The sequence below is a fragment of the Notolepis coatsorum genome, assembly GCF_963971535.1.
Source record: "Notolepis coatsorum genome assembly, chromosome: 2".
Classification (NCBI taxonomy): domain Eukaryota; kingdom Metazoa; phylum Chordata; class Actinopteri; order Aulopiformes; family Paralepididae; genus Notolepis; species Notolepis coatsorum.
Window position 1 is genome coordinate 139,298,953 of NC_140166.1, and position 19,352 is coordinate 139,318,304.

Below are 19,352 nucleotides of genomic sequence, written 5' to 3' on the forward strand. Positions count from 1 at the left end.
TTCAGTTTGTTGACCAGAGGGTTTTCTTGCTTATTCAGTTTGTTGACCAGAGGGTTTTCTTGCTTATTCAGTTTGTTGACCAGAGGGTTTTCCTGCTTGTTCATCTTGTTGACCAGAGGGTTTTCTTGCTTGTTCAGTTTGTTGACCAGAGGGTTTTCTTGCTTGTTCAGCTTGTTGACCAGAGGGTTTTCCTGCTTCAGCTTGTTGACCAGAGGATTTTCCTGCTTGTTCAGTTTGTTGACCAGAGGGTTTTCTTGCTTGTTCAGCTTGTTGACCAACGGGTTTTCCTGCTTGTTCAGTTTGTTGAACAGAGGGTTTTCTTGCTTGTTCAGTTTGTTGACCAGAGGGTTTCCTGCTTGTTCAGTTTGTTGAACAGAGGGTTTCCTGCTTGTTCAGTTTGTTGACCAGAGGGTTTTCTTGCTTATTCAGTTTGTTGACCAGAGGGTTTTCTTGCTTGTTCAGTTTGTTGACCAGAGGGTTTTCCTGCTTGTTCAGTTTGTTGACCAGAGGGTTTTCTTGCTTGTTCAGTTTGTTGACCAGAGGGTTTTCTTGCCTGTTCAGCTTGTTGACCAGAGGGTTTTCCTGCTTGTTCAGTTTGTTGACCAGAGGGTTTTCCTGCTTGTTCAGCTTGTTGACCAGAGGGTTTTCCACTTTGTTCACTTTGTTGACCAGAGGGTTTTCTTGCTTATTCAGTTTGTTGACCAGAGGGTTTTCCTGCTTGTTCAGCTTGTTGACCAGAGGGTTTTCTTGCTTGTTCAGCTTGTTGACCAGAGGGTTTTCCACTTTGTTCAGTTTGTTGACCAGAGGGTTTTCTTGCTTATTCAGTTTGTTGACCAGAGGGTTTTCTTGCTTATTCAGTTTGTTGACCAGAGGGTTTTCCTGCTTGTTCATCTTGTTGACCAGAGGGTTTTCTTGCTTGTTCAGTTTGTTGACCAGAGGGTTTTCTTGCTTGTTCAGCTTGTTGACCAACGGGTTTTCCTGCTTGTTCAGTTTGTTGAACAGAGGGTTTTCTTGCTTGTTCAGTTTGTTGACCAGAGGGGTTTCCTGCTTGTTCAGCTTGTTGACCAGAGGGTTTTCCTGCTTCAGCTTGTTGACCAGAGGATTTTCCTGCTTGTTCAGTTTGTTGACCAGAGGGTTTTCTTGCTTATTCAGTTTGTTGACCAGAGGGTTTTCTTGCTTGTTCAGTTTGTTGACCAGAGGGTTTTCCTGCTTGTTCAGTTTGTTGACCAGAGGGTTTTCTTGCTTGTTCAGCTTGTTGACCAGAGGGTTTTCTTGCTTGTTCAGTTTGTTGACCAGAGGGTTTTCCTGCTTGTTCAGCTTGTTGACCAGAGGGTTTTCCTGCTTGTTCAGCTTGTTGACCAGAGGGTTTTCCTGCTTGTTCAGCTTGTTGACCAGAGGGTTTTCCTGCTTGTTCAGCTTGTTGACCAGAGGGTTTTCCTGCTTGTTCAGGTTGTTGACCAGAGGGTTTTCCTGCTTGTTCAGGTTGTTGACCAGAGGGTTTTCTTGCTTGTTCAGCTTGTTGACCAGATGGTTTTCTTGCTTGTTCAGTTTGTTGACCAGAGGGTTTTCCTGCTTGTTCAGCTTGTTGACCAGAGGGTTTTCCTGCTTGTTCATCTTGTTGACCAGATGGTTTTCCTGCTTGTTCAGTTTGTTGACCAGATGGTTTTCTTGCTTGTTCAGCTTGTTGACCAGAGGGTTTTCCTGCTTGTTCAGTTTGTTGACCAGAGGGTTTTCTTGCTTGTTCAGCTTGTTGACCAACGGGTTTTCCACTTTGTTCAGCTTGTTGACCAGAGGGTTTTCCTGCTTGTTCAGCTTGTTGACCAGAGGGTTTTCTTGCTTATTCAGTTTGTTGACCAGAGGGTTTTCCTGCTTGTTCATCTTGTTGACCAGAGGGTTTTCTTACTTGTTCAGTTTGTTGACCAGAGGGTTTTCTTGCTTGTTCAGCTTGTTGACCAACGGGTTTTCCTGCTTGTTCAGTTTGTTGAACAGAGGGTTTTCTTGCTTGTTCAGCTTGTTGACCAGAGGGTTTTCCTGCTTCAGCTTGTTGACCAGAGGATTTTCCTGCTTGTTCATCTTGTTGACCAGAGGGTTTTCTTGCTTGTTCAGCTTGTTGACCAGAGGGTTTTCTTGCTTGTTCAGTTTGTTGACCAGAGGGTTTTCCTGCTTGTTCAGTTTGTTGACCAGATGGTTTTCTTGCTTGTTCAGCTTGTTGACCAGAGGGTTTTCTTGCTTGTTCAGCTTGTTGACCAGAGGGTTTTCTTGCTTGTTCAGCTTGTTGACCAGAGGGGTTTCCTGCTTGTTCAGTTTGTTGACCAGAGGGTTTTCTTGCTTGTTCAGCTTGTTGACCAGAGGGTTTTCCTGCTTGTTCAGCTTGTTGACCAGAGGCTGTTCCTGCTTGTTCAGTTTGTTGACCAGAGGGTTTTCTTGCTTGTTCAGCTTGTTGACCAGAGGGTTTTCCTGTTTGTTCAGCTTGTTGACCAGAGGGTTTTCCTGCTTGTTCAGCTTGTTGACCAGAGGGTTTTCCTGCTTGTTCAGCTTGTTGACCAGAGGGTTTTCCTGCTTGTTCAGCTTGTTGACCAGAGGGTTTTCCTGCTTGTTCAGCTTGTTGACCAGAGGGTTTTCTTGCTTGTTCAGCTTGTTGACCAGATGGTTTTCCTGCTTGTTCAGCTTGTTGACCAGAGGGTTTTCTTGCTTGTTCAGCTTGTTGACCAGATGGTTTTCTTGCTTGTTCAGCTTGTCGACCAGACGGTTTTCCTGCTTGTTCAGCTTGTTGACCAGAGGGTTTTCTTGCTTGTTCAGCTTGTTGACCAGATGGTTTTCTTGCTTGTTCAGCTTGTTGACCAGAGGGTTTTCCTGCTTGTTCACTTTGTTGACCAGAGGGTTTTCTTGCTTGTTCAGCTTGTTGACCAGAGGGTTTTCCTGCTTGTTCAGCTTGTTGACCAGAGGGTTTTCTTGCTTGTTCAGCTTGTTGACCAGACGGTTTTCTTGCTTGTTCAGCTTGTTGACCAGAGGGTTTTCCTGCTTGTTCAGGTTGTTGACCAGAGGGTTTTCCTGCTTGTTCAGCTTGTTGACCAGACGGTTTTCCTGCTTGTTCAGCTTGTTGACCAGAGGGTTTTCCTGCTTGTTCAGCTTGTTGACCAGACGGTTTTCCTGCTTGTTCAGTTTGTTCACCACAGGGTTTTCCACTTTGTTCAGTTTGTTGACCAGAGGGTTTTCCACTTTGTTCAGTTTGTTGACCAGAGGGTTTTCTTGCTTGTTCAGCTTGTTGACCAGAGGGTTTTCTTGCTTGTTCAGCTTGTTGACCAGAGGGTTTTCCTGCTTGTTCAGCTTGTTGACCAGAGGGTTTTCTTGCTTGTTCAGTTTGTTGACCAGAGGGTTTTCCTGCTTGTTCAGCTTGTTGACCAGAGGGTTTTCCTGCTTGTTCAGCTTGTTGACCAGAGGGTTTTCCTGCTTGTTCAGTTTGTTGACCAACGGGTTTTCTTGCTTGTTCAGCTTGTTGACCAGAGGGTTTCTTGCTTGTTCAGCTTGTTGACCAGAGGGTTTCTTGCTTGTTCAGCTTGTTGACCAGAGGGTTTTCTTGCTTGTTCAGCTTGTTGACCAGAGGGTTTTCTTGCTTGTTCAGTTTGTTGACCAGAGGGTTTTCTTGCTTGTTCAGTTTGTTGACCAGAGGGTTTTCCTGCTTCAGCTTGTTGACCAGAGGGTTTTCCTGCTTGTTCAGCTTGTTGACCAGAGGGTTTTCCACTTTGTTCAGTTTGTTGACCAGAGGGTTTTCCTGATTCAGCTTGTTGACCAGAGGGTTTTCCTGCTTGTTCAGCTTGTTGACCAACGGGTTTTCCTGCTTGTTCAGCTTGTTGACCAGAGGGTTTTCTTGCTTGTTCAGCTTGTTGACCAGAGGGTTTTCCACTTTGTTCAGTTTGTTGACCAGAGGGTTTTCTTGCTTATTCAGTTTGTTGACCAGAGGGTTTTCCTGCTTGTTCAGCTTGTTGACCAGAGGGTTTTCTTGCTTGTTCAGCTTGTTGACCAGAGTGTTTTCCACTTTGTTCAGTTTGTTGACCAGAGGGTTTTCTTGCTTATTCAGTTTGTTGACCAGAGGGTTTTCTTGCTTATTCAGTTTGTTGACCAGAGGGTTTTCCTGCTTGTTCATCTTGTTGACCAGAGGGTTTTCTTGCTTGTTCAGTTTGTTGACCAGAGGGTTTTCTTGCTTGTTCAGCTTGTTGACCAGAGGGTTTTCCTGCTTCAGCTTGTTGACCAGAGGATTTTCCTGCTTGTTCAGTTTGTTGACCAGAGGGTTTTCTTGCTTGTTCAGCTTGTTGACCAACGGGTTTTCCTGCTTGTTCAGTTTGTTGAACAGAGGGTTTTCTTGCTTGTTCAGTTTGTTGACCAGAGGGTTTCCTGCTTGTTCAGTTTGTTGAACAGAGGGTTTCCTGCTTGTTCAGTTTGTTGACCAGAGGGTTTTCTTGCTTATTCAGTTTGTTGACCAGAGGGTTTTCTTGCTTGTTCAGTTTGTTGACCAGAGGGTTTTCCTGCTTGTTCAGTTTGTTGACCAGAGGGTTTTCTTGCTTGTTCAGTTTGTTGACCAGAGGGTTTTCTTGCCTGTTCAGCTTGTTGACCAGAGGGTTTTCCTGCTTGTTCAGTTTGTTGACCAGAGGGTTTTCCTGCTTGTTCAGCTTGTTGACCAGAGGGTTTTCCACTTTGTTCACTTTGTTGACCAGAGGGTTTTCTTGCTTATTCAGTTTGTTGACCAGAGGGTTTTCCTGCTTGTTCAGCTTGTTGACCAGAGGGTTTTCTTGCTTGTTCAGCTTGTTGACCAGAGGGTTTTCCACTTTGTTCAGTTTGTTGACCAGAGGGTTTTCTTGCTTATTCAGTTTGTTGACCAGAGGGTTTTCTTGCTTATTCAGTTTGTTGACCAGAGGGTTTTCCTGCTTGTTCATCTTGTTGACCAGAGGGTTTTCTTGCTTGTTCAGTTTGTTGACCAGAGGGTTTTCTTGCTTGTTCAGCTTGTTGACCAACGGGTTTTCCTGCTTGTTCAGTTTGTTGAACAGAGGGTTTTCTTGCTTGTTCAGTTTGTTGACCAGAGGGGTTTCCTGCTTGTTCAGCTTGTTGACCAGAGGGTTTTCCTGCTTCAGCTTGTTGACCAGAGGATTTTCCTGCTTGTTCAGTTTGTTGACCAGAGGGTTTTCTTGCTTATTCAGTTTCTTGACCAGAGGGTTTTCTTGCTTGTTCAGTTTGTTGACCAGAGGGTTTTCCTGCTTGTTCAGTTTGTTGACCAGAGGGTTTTCTTGCTTGTTCAGCTTGTTGACCAGAGGGTTTTCTTGCTTGTTCAGTTTGTTGACCAGAGGGTTTTCCTGCTTGTTCAGCTTGTTGACCAGAGGGTTTTCCTGCTTGTTCAGCTTGTTGACCAGAGGGTTTTCCTGCTTGTTCAGCTTGTTGACCAGAGGGTTTTCCTGCTTGTTCAGCTTGTTGACCAGAGGGTTTTCCTGCTTGTTCAGGTTGTTGACCAGAGGGTTTTCCTGCTTGTTCAGGTTGTTGACCAGAGGGTTTTCTTGCTTGTTCAGCTTGTTGACCAGATGGTTTTCTTGCTTGTTCAGTTTGTTGACCAGAGGGTTTTCCTGCTTGTTCAGCTTGTTGACCAGAGGGTTTTCCTGCTTGTTCATCTTGTTGACCAGATGGTTTTCCTGCTTGTTCAGTTTGTTGACCAGATGGTTTTCTTGCTTGTTCAGCTTGTTGACCAGAGGGTTTTCCTGCTTGTTCAGTTTGTTGACCAGAGGGTTTTCTTGCTTGTTCAGCTTGTTGACCAACGGGTTTTCCACTTTGTTCAGCTTGTTGACCAGAGGGTTTTCCTGCTTGTTCAGCTTGTTGACCAGAGGGTTTTCTTGCTTATTCAGTTTGTTGACCAGAGGGTTTTCCTGCTTGTTCATCTTGTTGACCAGAGGGTTTTCTTACTTGTTCAGTTTGTTGACCAGAGGGTTTTCTTGCTTGTTCAGCTTGTTGACCAACGGGTTTTCCTGCTTGTTCAGTTTGTTGAACAGAGGGTTTTCTTGCTTGTTCAGCTTGTTGACCAGAGGGTTTTCCTGCTTCAGCTTGTTGACCAGAGGATTTTCCTGCTTGTTCATCTTGTTGACCAGAGGGTTTTCCTGTTTGTTCAGCTTGTTGACCAGAGGGTTTTCTTGCTTATTCAGTTTGTTGACCAGAGGGTTTTCTTGCTTATTCAGTTTGTTGACCAGAGGGTTTTCTTGCTTATTCAGTTTGTTGACCAGAGGGTTTCTTGCTTGTTCAGCTTGTTGACCAGAGGGTTTTCCTGCTTGTTCAGCTTGTTGACCAGAGGGTTTTCCTGCTTGTTCAGCTTGTTGACCAGAGGGTTTTCCTGCTTGTTCAGTTTGTTGACCAGAGGGTTTTCCTGCTTGTTCAGTTTGTTGACCAGAGGGTTTTCTTGCTTGTTCAGCTTGTTGACCAGAGGGTTTTCCTGCTTGTTCAGCTTGTTGACCAGAGGGTTTTCCTGCTTGTTCAGTTTGTTGACCAGAGGGTTTTCCTGCTTGTTCAGCTTGTTGACCAGAGGGTTTTCCTGCTTGTTCAGTTTGTTGACCAGAGGGGTTTCTTGCTTGTTCAGCTTGTTGACCAGAGGGTTTTCCTGCTTGTTCAGTTTGTTGACCAGAGGGTTTTCTTGCTTGTTCAGTTTGTTGACCAGAGGGTTTTCTTGCTTGTTCAGCTTGTTGACCAGAGGGTTTTCCTGCTTGTTCAGCTTGTTGACCAGAGGGTTTTCCTGCTTGTTCAGTTTGTTGACCAGAGGGTTTTCCTGCTTGTTCAGCTTGTTGACCAGAGGGTTTTCCTGCTTGTTCAGCTTGTTGACCAGAGGGTTTTCCTGCTTGTTCAGCTTGTTGACCAGAGGGTTTTCCTGCTTGTTCAGCTTGTTGACCAGAGGGTTTTCCTGCTTGTTCAGCTTGTTGACCAGAGGGTTTTCCTGCTTGTTCAGCTTGTTGACCAACAGGTTTTCCTGCTTGTTCAGCTTGTTGACCAGATGGTTTTCCTGCTTGTTCAGTTTGTTGACCAGAGGGTTTTCCTCCTTGTTCAGCTTGTTGACCAACAGGTTTTCCTGCTTGTTCAGTTTGTTGACCAGAGGGTTTTCCTGCTTGTTCAGCTTGTTGACCAGAGGGTTTTCCTGCTTGTTCAGCTTGTTGACCAGAGGGTTTTCCTGCTTGTTCAGTTTGTTGACCAGAGGGTTTTCCTGCTTGTTCAGCTTGTTGACCAGAGGGTTTTCCTGCTTGTTCAGCTTGTTGACCAGAGGGTTTTCCTGCTTGTTCAGTTTGTTGACCAGATGGTTTTCCTGCTTGTTCAGCTTGTTGACCAGAGGGTTTTCTTGCTTGTTCAGCTTGTTGACCAGAGGGTTTTCCTGCTTGTTCAGCTTGTTGACCAGAGGGTTTTCTTGCTTGTTCAGTTTGTTGACCAGAGGGTTTTCTTGCTTGTTCAGCTTGTTGACCAGAGGGTTTTCCTGCTTGTTCAGTTTGTTGACCAGAGGGTTTTCCTGCTTGTTCAGTTTGTTGACCAGAGGGTTTTCTTGCTTGTTCAGTTTGTTGACCAGAGGGTTTTCCTGCTTGTTCAGCTTGTTGACCAGAGGGTTTTCTTGCTTGTTCAGCTTGTTGACCAGAGGGTTTTCCTGCTTGTTCAGCTTGTTTACATGTACATTAAGTCGTTTTTTATTTTCCATGTGTACTTTTACCTTTACAGTACACTTTGATTTATTCAAAGAAAAATGGTGACACAGGGAAAATGTGTTTTTCTCCCAATTAAGAGCTACATGTATAATTTATCATGCACTCCTACAGTGTTTGTGGAGAATAATTAATAATTTCTGCATATTTATGGACTATGATTTATCTTACCGTCTTATCTGTATATTTTTTTGTTTTATTAAAACATTTATTTAAACCTATTTAACCCCTATTTACCCGGGGGTAGGTTCTTTATAACCTTTATTTACCAGGTTAGGTTCTTTATAACCTTTATTTACCCGGGATAGGTTTGAACCATTATTTACCCGGATATGTAATATATAACAGATATAAATGACTTATACAATAAGTAAATATATGATTTATGGCTATAACATAGCGTACATTATGTAACATGCATGCCCCTTTACTCTCAATGGATGAAGAGATTTATGATCAATGACCGAAACACAACTGTCTATCCCGGACCCGCCCCTTTTTCTCAATTTGAGTTTGAACTAGGTCCAATCACACACACACACACACACACACACACACACACACACACACACACACACACACACACACACACACACACACACACACACGCACACACACACACACACACACACACACACACACATACACACAGAGACCCCATTCCACTCGTTATTCTCCCTCCACTGCCTCACATGGGAAAAAATTACACATCGCCGGCGTTCTTCACAAGGGAAATTAGTTACTGCTGGCCCGCATTCTCATTCCACTTCATCCATAATGGATCACCCCTCAAAGAAGCCCCCTCTGCCACCGCTGCTCCGAGACGTGTAGTTAAGACCACCGTGTACCCCCCTGCTGAGAGTGTGTGTGTGCATGCAGGGCCGCCTGGGAGAAATGCGAGGCCCTGTGCTAGATTGAAACGCAAGGCCCCCCCCCCCCCCCCCCCCCCCCCCTAAAGGTAAAAAAAAATAAAACATACAGTGATGATCCAGACAGAGAGAGTCTGTGGTCCAGAGAGAGAGAGAGAGATGGGTCTGTGGTCCAGACAGAGAGAGAGAGAGATAAGCAAGACAGCTAAGATGAGCCCCTAAAGGATATTCAACTTTTAATGGAAGAACAAAACAGAAGGAAAAGATAACTTCAAAGGCAACATGAATATACATAGATCCAAAAGGACAAAGATCAACACTTAAATCCAAAGAGAAGAGGATCTATACCAGAGAAAACAAAGTAGCAAGGAGCCAACGGCCGACATCAGCTAAGGAGGCTAACTGCAAATAGAGTAGCCAGGTACTGACACCAGGTACACACCGTTAGCTACGACAGCTAGCCGGCCCGTTTGGCTCAATATAACGTTAGCTACGTTAGCTAGCCGGCCCGCTTTGGCTCAATATAACGTTAGCTACGTTAGCTAGCCGGCCCGCTTTGGCTCAATATAACGTTAGCTACATTAGCTAGCCGGCCCGCTTGGCTCAATATAACGTTAGCTACGTTAGCTAGCCGGCCCGCTTGGCTCAATATAACGTTAGCTACGTTAGCTAGCCGGCCCGCTTTGGCTCAATATAACGTTAGCTACGTTAGCTAGCTGGCCCGCTTTGGCTCAATATAACGTTAGCTACGTTAGCTAGCCGGCCCGCTTGGCTCATTATAACGTTAGCTACGTTAGCTAGCCGGCCCGCTTGGCTCAACATAACGTCTACGACAGCTAGCCGGCCCGCTAGCTCAACATAACGTTGGCTACGATAGTTAGCCGGCCCGCTAGCTCAACATAACATTAGCTACGATAGCTAGCCGGCCCGCTAGCTCAACATAAGGTTAGCTACAATAGCTAGCCGGCCCGCAGGTCCAACAGAACGTCAGCTACGATAGCTAGCCGGCCCGCTGGCTCCACATAACGTTAGCCAACATAACGTAGCCACGATAGCTAGCCGGCCCGAGAGAGAGAGAGAGAGAGAGATATCTCCACGGCGGGAATAGAATAGAGTGCATTAAAAACTCACCAAACGTCCAAGAGGATGGAGACAACCGCGTGGAGTTGACGACGTTCATCTGCCGAACGACCGTCTTCTTCATCTTGGCATAACAATGCTGCACGCGCTCTCTCTAGGTTAGCTAACGATAGTTAGCTTTTAGCTACTAGCCGACATGGCTATCCCGACTGAACCACACGTTAGCACTCGATATTATAATGTAACTAAAGCTAACTAGCTGTCCCTGCCTTTAGCTAAGCCGACATGGCTAGCTTGACTGAACTTTCTAACATGCAACAACTTTCATCTTCAGTCCATCTGCCGAACGACCATCCTCTTCGTCTTGGCTGGCATAACCTCCAATGCTGCACGCGCAAAATAGTCAGACACAGCTGACGCACGCCGGCCGACTGTACACATGTAACCCCTCCCTTCATTGAAACCAATAGTATGTCTGCTGCAGAGCCCCAGAGCTCCAATAGTGTATCTGCAGTCTGCAGAGCCGCAGAGCCAGGAACAAGTCAGACACATTCTACAAACGTGTCTAATGTGAAATATATAAGCATATAAGCAAAACTAGATTTGCATGTGTGTATGAATGAGTGTGTGTATGAACGAGTATGTGTGTGTGTGTGTGTGTGTGTATGAACGAGTGTGTGTGTGTATGAACGAGTGGGAAATCATGGGAGAGACAGCGGGGGGAGAAAATGAATGAATGTGGATGAGATTTACATAAGTGGTTGTAGCTACGGCTGTGGGGGTGCTGGAGACATGTAATATACTTTTATACCCCTGAGTCTCCTGAACACAGAGAGACCAGTCCCAAGACTTTCTTCGCCGAGCTATAGTCACATTTTCGTACCTACTCCCGAACTCTGCATGTGCAGATTGATAAACTTAAATCCAGGGGTGTAAAGTACTTGAGTCATTGTACTTCGTTACAATACTTAAGTACTGTTTTTGGGGATTTGTACTTTACTCAAGTATTATTAGGTTTGTATACTTGTACTTTTACTCAATTACATTTCAGAGAAAAAAAACATAGGCCTACTTTTTACGCCTTACATTTAAAATACAGACCTACAAAGTACAAATCTCGCAGGTCCAACAATTTTAATTAGTATATTTGTGTCTCTGGCCGAACTAACGTTAATGTTATTAATCCTGCGGCCGCTCTTTATTTAAAAACAGCCAATCAAATCCCCATCAATGGAAAATGAAACTGCCCATACCCATGCTGATTGGTTCTTGTGCAAGACTAGAAAGCGGGGATCTTTGATTAAACACCTGCTATCAGAAGAATAGACAGTCAGAAAAAAGTTTTTACTTTGACTTTTTAGTACTTAAGTACATTTAAAAGTAGAAACGTTTTGACTTTTACTCAAGTGTGTTTTTAGCCAGATACTCTGACTTTTACTTGAGTAAGATTTTGAGACAGTACCCATACTTTCACTTAAATATAATTTCTGGGTACTTTTTACACCCCTGCTTAAATCTCTGGCCAATCCACAATCTGCGCATGCGGAGTTCGAGAGTAGGTGCGGAAAAGTGACTATAGCTCGGCCGAGATAGTGCCCATCGACTTGGGACTGGCCTCTCCGTGTTCAGGAGATTATAAAAGTCTATTGGATCATGTCTCCAGCAACCCCACAGCCGTAGCTACAACCACTTAATGTCATGGCTCTCATCCACATTCATTCATCTTCTCCCCCCCCCCCCCCCCCCCCCCCCCCCCTCCAATGAGCTCAATGTAACGCGGGAGTGCAGTGGTCTATGGGAACTCTTTCTGATTCGATTTATATTGTTGTCCTGCAGAGATCCATTATTCCTCACACAACAATACATTTCCTCAGTGATTTATTTGTATACTTTGGCTAAGAAGCCAGCCAAACAGAACAGTGGTAAACAAACACAGCCCTGCGTCCAATGCGCTCAGTCTGTCTAGAGCTCATGAACCGGCACAACAGTGTAATGGAACGCAAGATGGATGAACAGTTTGTGGAGGAAATTACCCAGATCAATGAATGTACTTAGTCAAATATAGACTTGGTTAAACACAGGTTGACTTGGTTAAACACAGGTTTATTATCAGAGTCATAGGTGGATGACTCAACGGATGTGTGTGTGTGTCCGGGAGAGCTCCAGAGTCAAGTAAAACGTCAGTCTTTATAGTGTGAGAGCTGGGTGTTCTGGGTAAGGTGGCCCAGGTACAGGATCGGAGGGGGCTAGGGTGAGAAAAGGGGGTGGGGGGATGGTATCAGGTGAGAGGGTCCGTGTGGGGGGGGGGGTTATTCCACAAATTCAATCTAGGAAGCTTTACCGTCGGGTAGGGATGCACGATTAACACCTGGCAGGGAGTTGTAACTGCAAGGTTGTTTTGGCTTTTATCCATTGTAATACCGTATCCTACTCAATGTCATTGAGCGGCACTGCAGATTTACCCTACTCTTAGAATTCGGAAAAGATCCTCATAGGGGCGCTGTCTCGATAATGCAGTGTTCCCTGCTATACAGACCGGTGTTTTAGGCAGATAAACAAAGGGATCCCGAACGCGGAACTGAAAGTAATCTTCACGCTACCGGGCTGCACCGGGCAGAGAAGATTATTGATGCCAAGACGAAACGTTGCATTTTGCTGCATTAAGGAGGTAAGACAATGGTTAATCTATTATTGGATGCCTTCATTTGAACACTTAATTTGCACTATATATTAAAAGAGGAAAAAATGTGCGCGCTGCGCGGTCATTGCCTCCCCTTCAGCGCAACCCGCCGGTGCCGCCTATGACGTTATTATTAATATCACTTATCTCAGCACCCCCAACGATTACTGAGTTCCCACGGCCCTGACGATTAATCGAAAGAAAAAATCGCGATCTCGATTCATAGACCTATGCGATCTCATTTCTAAATTATGATGATTTTTTTTTATAATAAAAGAAAGTAACTTAAAAAAATTATAATTTTTAACTTTTTACTTAACTTTTTTAAACGATGACGATTCTGACTTGAGTTATTTTGTAGGTTTACAAGAGACTATTAAGTTTAAGTCAAGCACTTTGATATATGTTATGTTGTCTGTTTAAGAAAGAGTGCAGTACATTTTTTTTTGATAAAATAAGAATCGTGTGAGAGAATCGTGATCTCAATTCTTAGAGGGACAAATCGCGATTCACATTTCAGCAAGAATCGTGCTGCAGCCCTACCGACGGGACCCGGGACCGTCTGCGCCCCCTCCTGCCAGGTGGGAGCGGTGCGATACTTAATTTAAACTCGAAAAGCAACAACGGTTTCCCTCGCTTAGCCATGTCGAGTGTACATACAGAAATAAGCGAATAATAATAATAATAAATAACAAAAAGCATATCAAATCACACGGCATATAAAAAGCATAACAATAAGACGACGAGACGAGAGGCAAAGAGCAAGGATAACAAATCGATTAAAGGACGTACAACTTAATTGACAACGGTTTGGAGATCAAGGTTTTAAACTCTGCAACAGATGGGAGAATCTCAAACTCTGCATTCTAAGATGATGTGTCTTCAGGGGGGCTGGGCCCTGCTTCAGAACTATATGAATGAATGAATGAATGAATGAATGAATGAATGAATGAATGAATGAATGAATGAATGAATGAATGAATGAATGATTTTTATTTCGGTCTTCTTTTACAAAGCATAGTAGTAGAACATACATTTTTCTTTTTAAATTTTAAAAATCAATTACCGAAAAGGTGTAGGCTGAAGCCGAGGCTTATAATTGCCTACCCTTTTTACATTACATTATTTACACAAAATACAAAAAAGAAACATAATTCAGTTAAATTCATTTAGCAAAGGTTACAAACGTTTCATAGTTTTATGTACAAAACGTATACACATTCTTTTTATGTTATTTTTTTATATATGTTTTTTCTTTTTCTTTTTTTTCCCTTTGTCACTATTTGAATACAGTTAAGGTGATGTGTGTCTTCAGGGGGGCTGGGTCCTGCTTCAGAACTAGGGCTGCAACGATTAGTCGATATAATCGATGAAAAAATCGTCGACGAGGAATTGTTTGCATCGATTAGTCATACATTTTTATTTTTTTTAATTATTATAATTTAATTTTTAATTTTTTTTGCACTACCTATCTTTGTGAAAGTGGCTCCTCAGCTCTGGTCCAGCCAGCTGAAGACTTCTTAGCTTAACATAACAGACCGACAGTAAGTTTGGGGGAACTAATGGGATAATGTTGTTTGGTCCTGACAAATAACAAACTCAGCAAGACCGACGGCTTCTCAGTTACAGTGGGTGACAATATTGTCACAAGGAAAGATGAAATTACCTACCTGGGTTCCATCCTAGAGGCTAATCTCTCCTGTGACAAAATGACATCCAATGTAATAAAAAAAGTCAACCAACGAACTCGATTCTTGTACCGGATCTCCTCTCTGGTAAACAAGAATACCCTGAAGACTCTGGCAGGAGCACTCATTCAGGGGTACTACGACTATGCTTGCACCTCATGGTACCAAAGCACCTCAAAGGCGCTAAAAACAAAATTACAAACATCTCAAAACAAACTGGTCAGACTACTGCTTGACCTTACTCCTAGAACCCACCTCACCCCTGCCCATTTTGACAACCTAGGATGGCTTAGAGTAGACGACAGAGTACAGCAACTTGCAATGGGCCTGGTCTACAAGATACACTACACGACCAAGGTACCCATGTACATGTCAAAATACTTCCCAAAGGTCAGTGAATACCACGATCACAACACCAGAGGGAGCTCCACAAATCATGTTAAACCCAGATTCGGCTCAAATAAGGGACTAAACACGTTTCGCAATTATGCCACATCAATGTGGAACGCCCTACCCAAAGCTGTAAAGGAATGTGGATCACTACCCACTTTCAAAACCTCTCTCAAGGGACACCTACGGGAGACTGCAATTCAACACTGGCCCCTGTAAATATCCTAACCCAACCCCCTCCAATGTACAGTCATTTACCTAGTATGGTTTTGTCAATAGTCCAATGTACAATTTTGTTTGTTTGTACAGTGTCTCCCCCCCCCCCCCCCCCCCCCTCAATGTACAGTTTTGCTTGTATATACAGTGTGCCCCCCCCCCCCCCCCCCCCAACCACCTCCAATGTAGATTACCCAGTATGGTTGTCAATATCCCAGTGTACCCAACCCCCCCCCCCCACCCAACCTCCTCCAATGTACAGTTTCTACGTCAAATGTATATACTCCCTTTTCCTGACTCCTTCTGTATCACAAACAGTACTGTATTTGCAAATCTGGTATGTCATAAATGTATAGATGTAGCAGTACTGACTATCTGTATGTCATGTATGCCATATATGTCCAGATGAATTGAAAATGGGGGACCCTGATGTAAACAAGACGAAAGTCTTTCTCTGGTCTGCATCCCCTTAACAATTGTGTGTATTGAGCTGTACTGTATTGTACCCATTCTGCAATCTGTTAATAAAGTTTTCAATCAATCAATCAATCAATCAAAGCAACTCTGAGGTCATGCTCAATGTCCAATCTGTTCCTCTGCTCTGTCTTCAGCTGGACCAGAGCTGAGAAGCCACTTTCACAAAGATAGGTAGTGCAAAAAAAATCAAATATATATATTTTTTTTATACAATTTTTTTTCGAAAACGGAATAATTTCAGGTAATTAACATTATATATCTCTTGTCGTGGAATTAACACAACATTATGCATACTTTTGACAATAAATAAAATAAGAATTTGTTCTTACTTGCTTGCCTGGGTAAATAAAGGTTAAATAAAAAAAGGTTTTTATTTATTTTTTGAAAACCGCTACTGATATTTTACGATATTACATTTTAATGCCAATATCGGCCGATAATATCGGTAGGCCGATAATATCGGACATCCCTAATTCTAAGGTGATGTGTGTATACCTTATAGGGAGGCTGGGCCCTGCTTCAGAACTGCCACCTGGGCCTGCACTTCATGGACGAGCTGATGGACACCGTGGCGGAGACGCACACGGTCCACGAGAGCTTCCGCCTCTGGATGACCACGGAGGTCCACCGGCACTTCCCCATCACCCTGCTGCAGATGTCAATCAAGTTCACCAACGAACCGCCGCAGGGCCTGAAGGCGGGACTAAAGAGGACCTACGGAGGTGAGGCCAAAGACGCAAATTCACAGCGCGACTTTATGAGTCGTGAAAAGCATGTGGTTTTATGTGTCATGAAAAGGGCGTGGCGGGGTGACTTGGGGATTAGTGAGATGGAAGGTCACCGGTTAGATCCCTGCGGCGTCCATTGTGCCCCGTCGCTATTGAGGTGTCCTTGAGCAAGGCACTGGGCATTTAAAGTGCCAACCTGCTCATTATAAGTGCTTAGGGGTTCAGTGTCTCGCTCAAGGATACTTAGACACGCTACTGGGAGGAATCAGGATGGTTTTTATTTATTATGTATTTAGTTAATTTATGTGCGTCTCCCTCTCTCTCTCTCTCTCTACAACGCCACGGTCCCCTCTCTCACTCTCTCTCTCTCTCTACCCCCCCCCCCCCCCCCAGGCATCAACCAGGACCTATTGGACATCAGTCACATGGTTCAGTGGAAGCCCATGCTGTACGGAGTGGCCTTCCTCCACAGCACGGTCCAGGAGAGGAGGAAGTACGGCCCGCTGGGCTGGAACATCCCCTACGAGTTCAACCAGGCCGACTTCAACGCCACCGTGCAGTTCGTGCAGAACCACCTGGACGACATGGACATCAAGAAGGTAGGAGTCCTCTGAGCCGGACCAGGAGCGCTATCAAGAACCAAGACTCGAGAGGTTTATTTGTCACACACATACCAGGGCATACAGTGACATGCGGGTGGTCATGCCCGCATTGATTGTGCCAAAATACAATAATAAAAATAGGCATAGAAAAAAATAAACATAGAAAAAATAAAATAAGTAAGACCAGGAGATGTATCAGAGAGACCAGGGGCATTATGTATGGATCCTTATTAATTATTATAATGTTGTGTATTTGTTATTATTTACTATTTATAATACATTTATAATAACTAAATGGGAAGTAGGGAGGGGATGGTAATCTGACACTCGCATGTACAAAGTCGCACACCTGACATATCGGCATGTAACTCGAGAAACGCGGAACGGATTTGGTCGGGTGAGGTGGCATTCGAACGGAAACAAATAATGGCTTTAATTCTTTATATATTATATGTTTTATAAAAAAAATGCAGACCCGAGCCGGTAGATGCTCGCAAAGGGCCGTGTCGCGGCGGTGGGCAAATCGTCCCAAAGAGTATACGGGCTGTTCCATGCAAGAGCTCTGTGGATGTATTCCTTTATTTTTTTAATTTTATTTAAAATTACATAACATTTTAATCTATAATAGCACCTTTAATTTCAGACATGTCTGGTTGGCCACACTCAAAGTTTATTAATGTTCCGTTTGGTTTATTCTTCTATCTCCAGTGTATACTGATAAAATACCTTAAGGACAGGTCTAATAAAAAAAAAAAAAAAAAGACGGGAAGACGCAGGCTCTCAGAAAGATATTGACTTCAAGTGCTATTCTGGGATATGCTTTGAAGCCTCCTGTCACTCTGATGATGATCATCATAATCTCAGGCCCCAGGTGCACCCGTTGCCATGGCAGCACATGATGATGATGATGTCTCTTAAGAAAGGAACAGGGTGCTTTGATACCTGTCCGCGATTCCTGCGCCGCTTCTCAGAACATCAATTACGCCTTTGTTGCCAGAAGGGAATCTTCCTGACGCCACAGCAGACACATAGTGCAGCACATAGTGGTGCTTGAGCCTCTGCCCTTCAACATAGCAGGGGTGTAAAAAGTACCCAGGAATTATACTTAAGTGAAAGTAGGGGTACCGTCTCAAGATCGTACTCAAGTAAAAGTCAGAGTATCTGGCTAAAAACACACTTGAGTAAAAGTTAAAAAGTTTCTACTTTTAAATGTACTTAAGACTTAAGTACTAAAAAGTAAAAGTAAGGCGGCTGGGTGGCGCAGCGGACATTGCGCTCGTCACCAACGCAAGAGACACCGGGATCGAATCCGGCTGTCTGCGTTGCCTCCGGCTTGGGCCGGCCGTCATACTAACTCAATTGGCAGAGTTAGCGGGTGGAAGTCGATGGGTGGTAATCTGGACGTTGTTGACAGCGCCTCCTACAGGTCGGTTGGGGGACGCCTGCACAGCAGAGACAGGAAATGGCGGGGGTAGTGTGAGCCTCCCACACGTTACTCCTCGCCAATGAGAGTCCGCGCTGGGAGGTGAAAAGATGGGACAGGATGCCTCCTCGTGTATCGGAGGGGACACGTGATGCAAGGCTTCTATCCTCCCTACAACCGGCCAGTGGGGGGCATATGCAAGCAACGTTCAAGACAGGGGAGGGGAGAATTGGCACAGCGAAATTGGGATGGGAGAAAATAGAAAAAAGAGGAGAAAAAGTGGATACAAAAAAAGAAAGTTAAAGTAAAAACTTTTTTTTATTCCGGGGCAATGAAATGTTCCCTTTCGTCCTCTTCATGACTCGTACTATCGTTTGTCCATCTTCTGTAGCTTGTCACTCTGACTGTTTAATCAAAGATCCCCGCTTTCTAGTCTTGCACAAGGACCAATCAGCATGGGTATGGGCGTGGGCGGGTTCATTTTCCATTGATGGGGATTTGATTGGCTGTTTTTAAATAAAGAGCGGCAGCAGGATTAATAACGTTAACGTTAGTTCGGCCAGAGAAACAAATATACTAATTAAAATGGTTGGACCTGCAAGATTTGTACTTTGTACTTTGTAGGTCTGCATTTTAAATGTAAGGAGTAAAAAGTATGTTTTTATTTCTCTGAAATGTAATTGAGTCAAGTACTTTCCACCCCTTTAACACATAGTGGTGCTTGAGAACCTGCCCTTCAACATATAGTGGTGCTTGAAGCACCTGCCCTTCAACACATAGTGGTGCTTGAAGCACCTGCCCTTCAACACATAGTGGTGCTTGAGAAGCTGCCCTTCAACACATAGTGGTGCTTGAGAAGCTGCCCTTCAACACATAGTGGTGCTTGAGAAGCTGCCCTTCAACACAGTGGTGCTTGAAGAACCTGCCCTTCAACACATAGTGGTGCTTGAGAACCTGCCCTTCAACACATAGTGGTGCTTGAGAAGCTGCCCTTCAACACACAGTGGTGCTTGAAGCACCTGCCCTTCAACACAGTGGTGCTTGAGAACCTGCCCTTCAACACATAGTGGTGCTTGAGAAGCTGCCCTTCAACACATAGTGGTGCTTGAGAAGCTGCCCTTCAACACATAATGGTGCTTGAGAAGCAGCCCTTCAACACATAGTGGTGCTTGAAGCTCCTGCCCTTCAACACATAGTGGTGCTTGAGAAGCTGCCCTTCTTCCTGTAGAGTCCAAAAGTGCTCTTTCTTGGCTGGTATGAATTGTATTTAATTTGTATGCATTTTCCATCAAAATCTCATCAAATTATGTGCTAATTCTATGCATTTTTTTAGTTTTGAAAGATTGACAGAGCTGACTTCACTACTGCTCAGCCTGTAAGTTATTGATCGCTTTCACTAGAACGGGTTGCATAGGTTCCAAAATTCCATTCCAATAATGATGAATGAATGAATGAATGAAAACTTTATTTAACAGATTGCAGAATGGGTACAA

General features: G+C 44.2%; 1 protein-coding gene across 1 annotated transcript in view; it reads left to right on the plus strand.

Annotated features, from left to right (window-relative positions):
* The window catches only part of dnah5 (dynein, axonemal, heavy chain 5), a gene marked incomplete at both ends in the record, with an annotated part of 523,851 nt that overhangs the window by 451,146 nt on the left and 53,353 nt on the right, over nucleotides 1–19,352 (plus strand). The window contains 2 exon segments of the mRNA XM_084308323.1: nucleotides 15,609–15,828; nucleotides 16,228–16,433. Of these exon segments, the coding sequence (XP_084164449.1) occupies nucleotides 15,609–15,828; nucleotides 16,228–16,433 (426 nt within the window).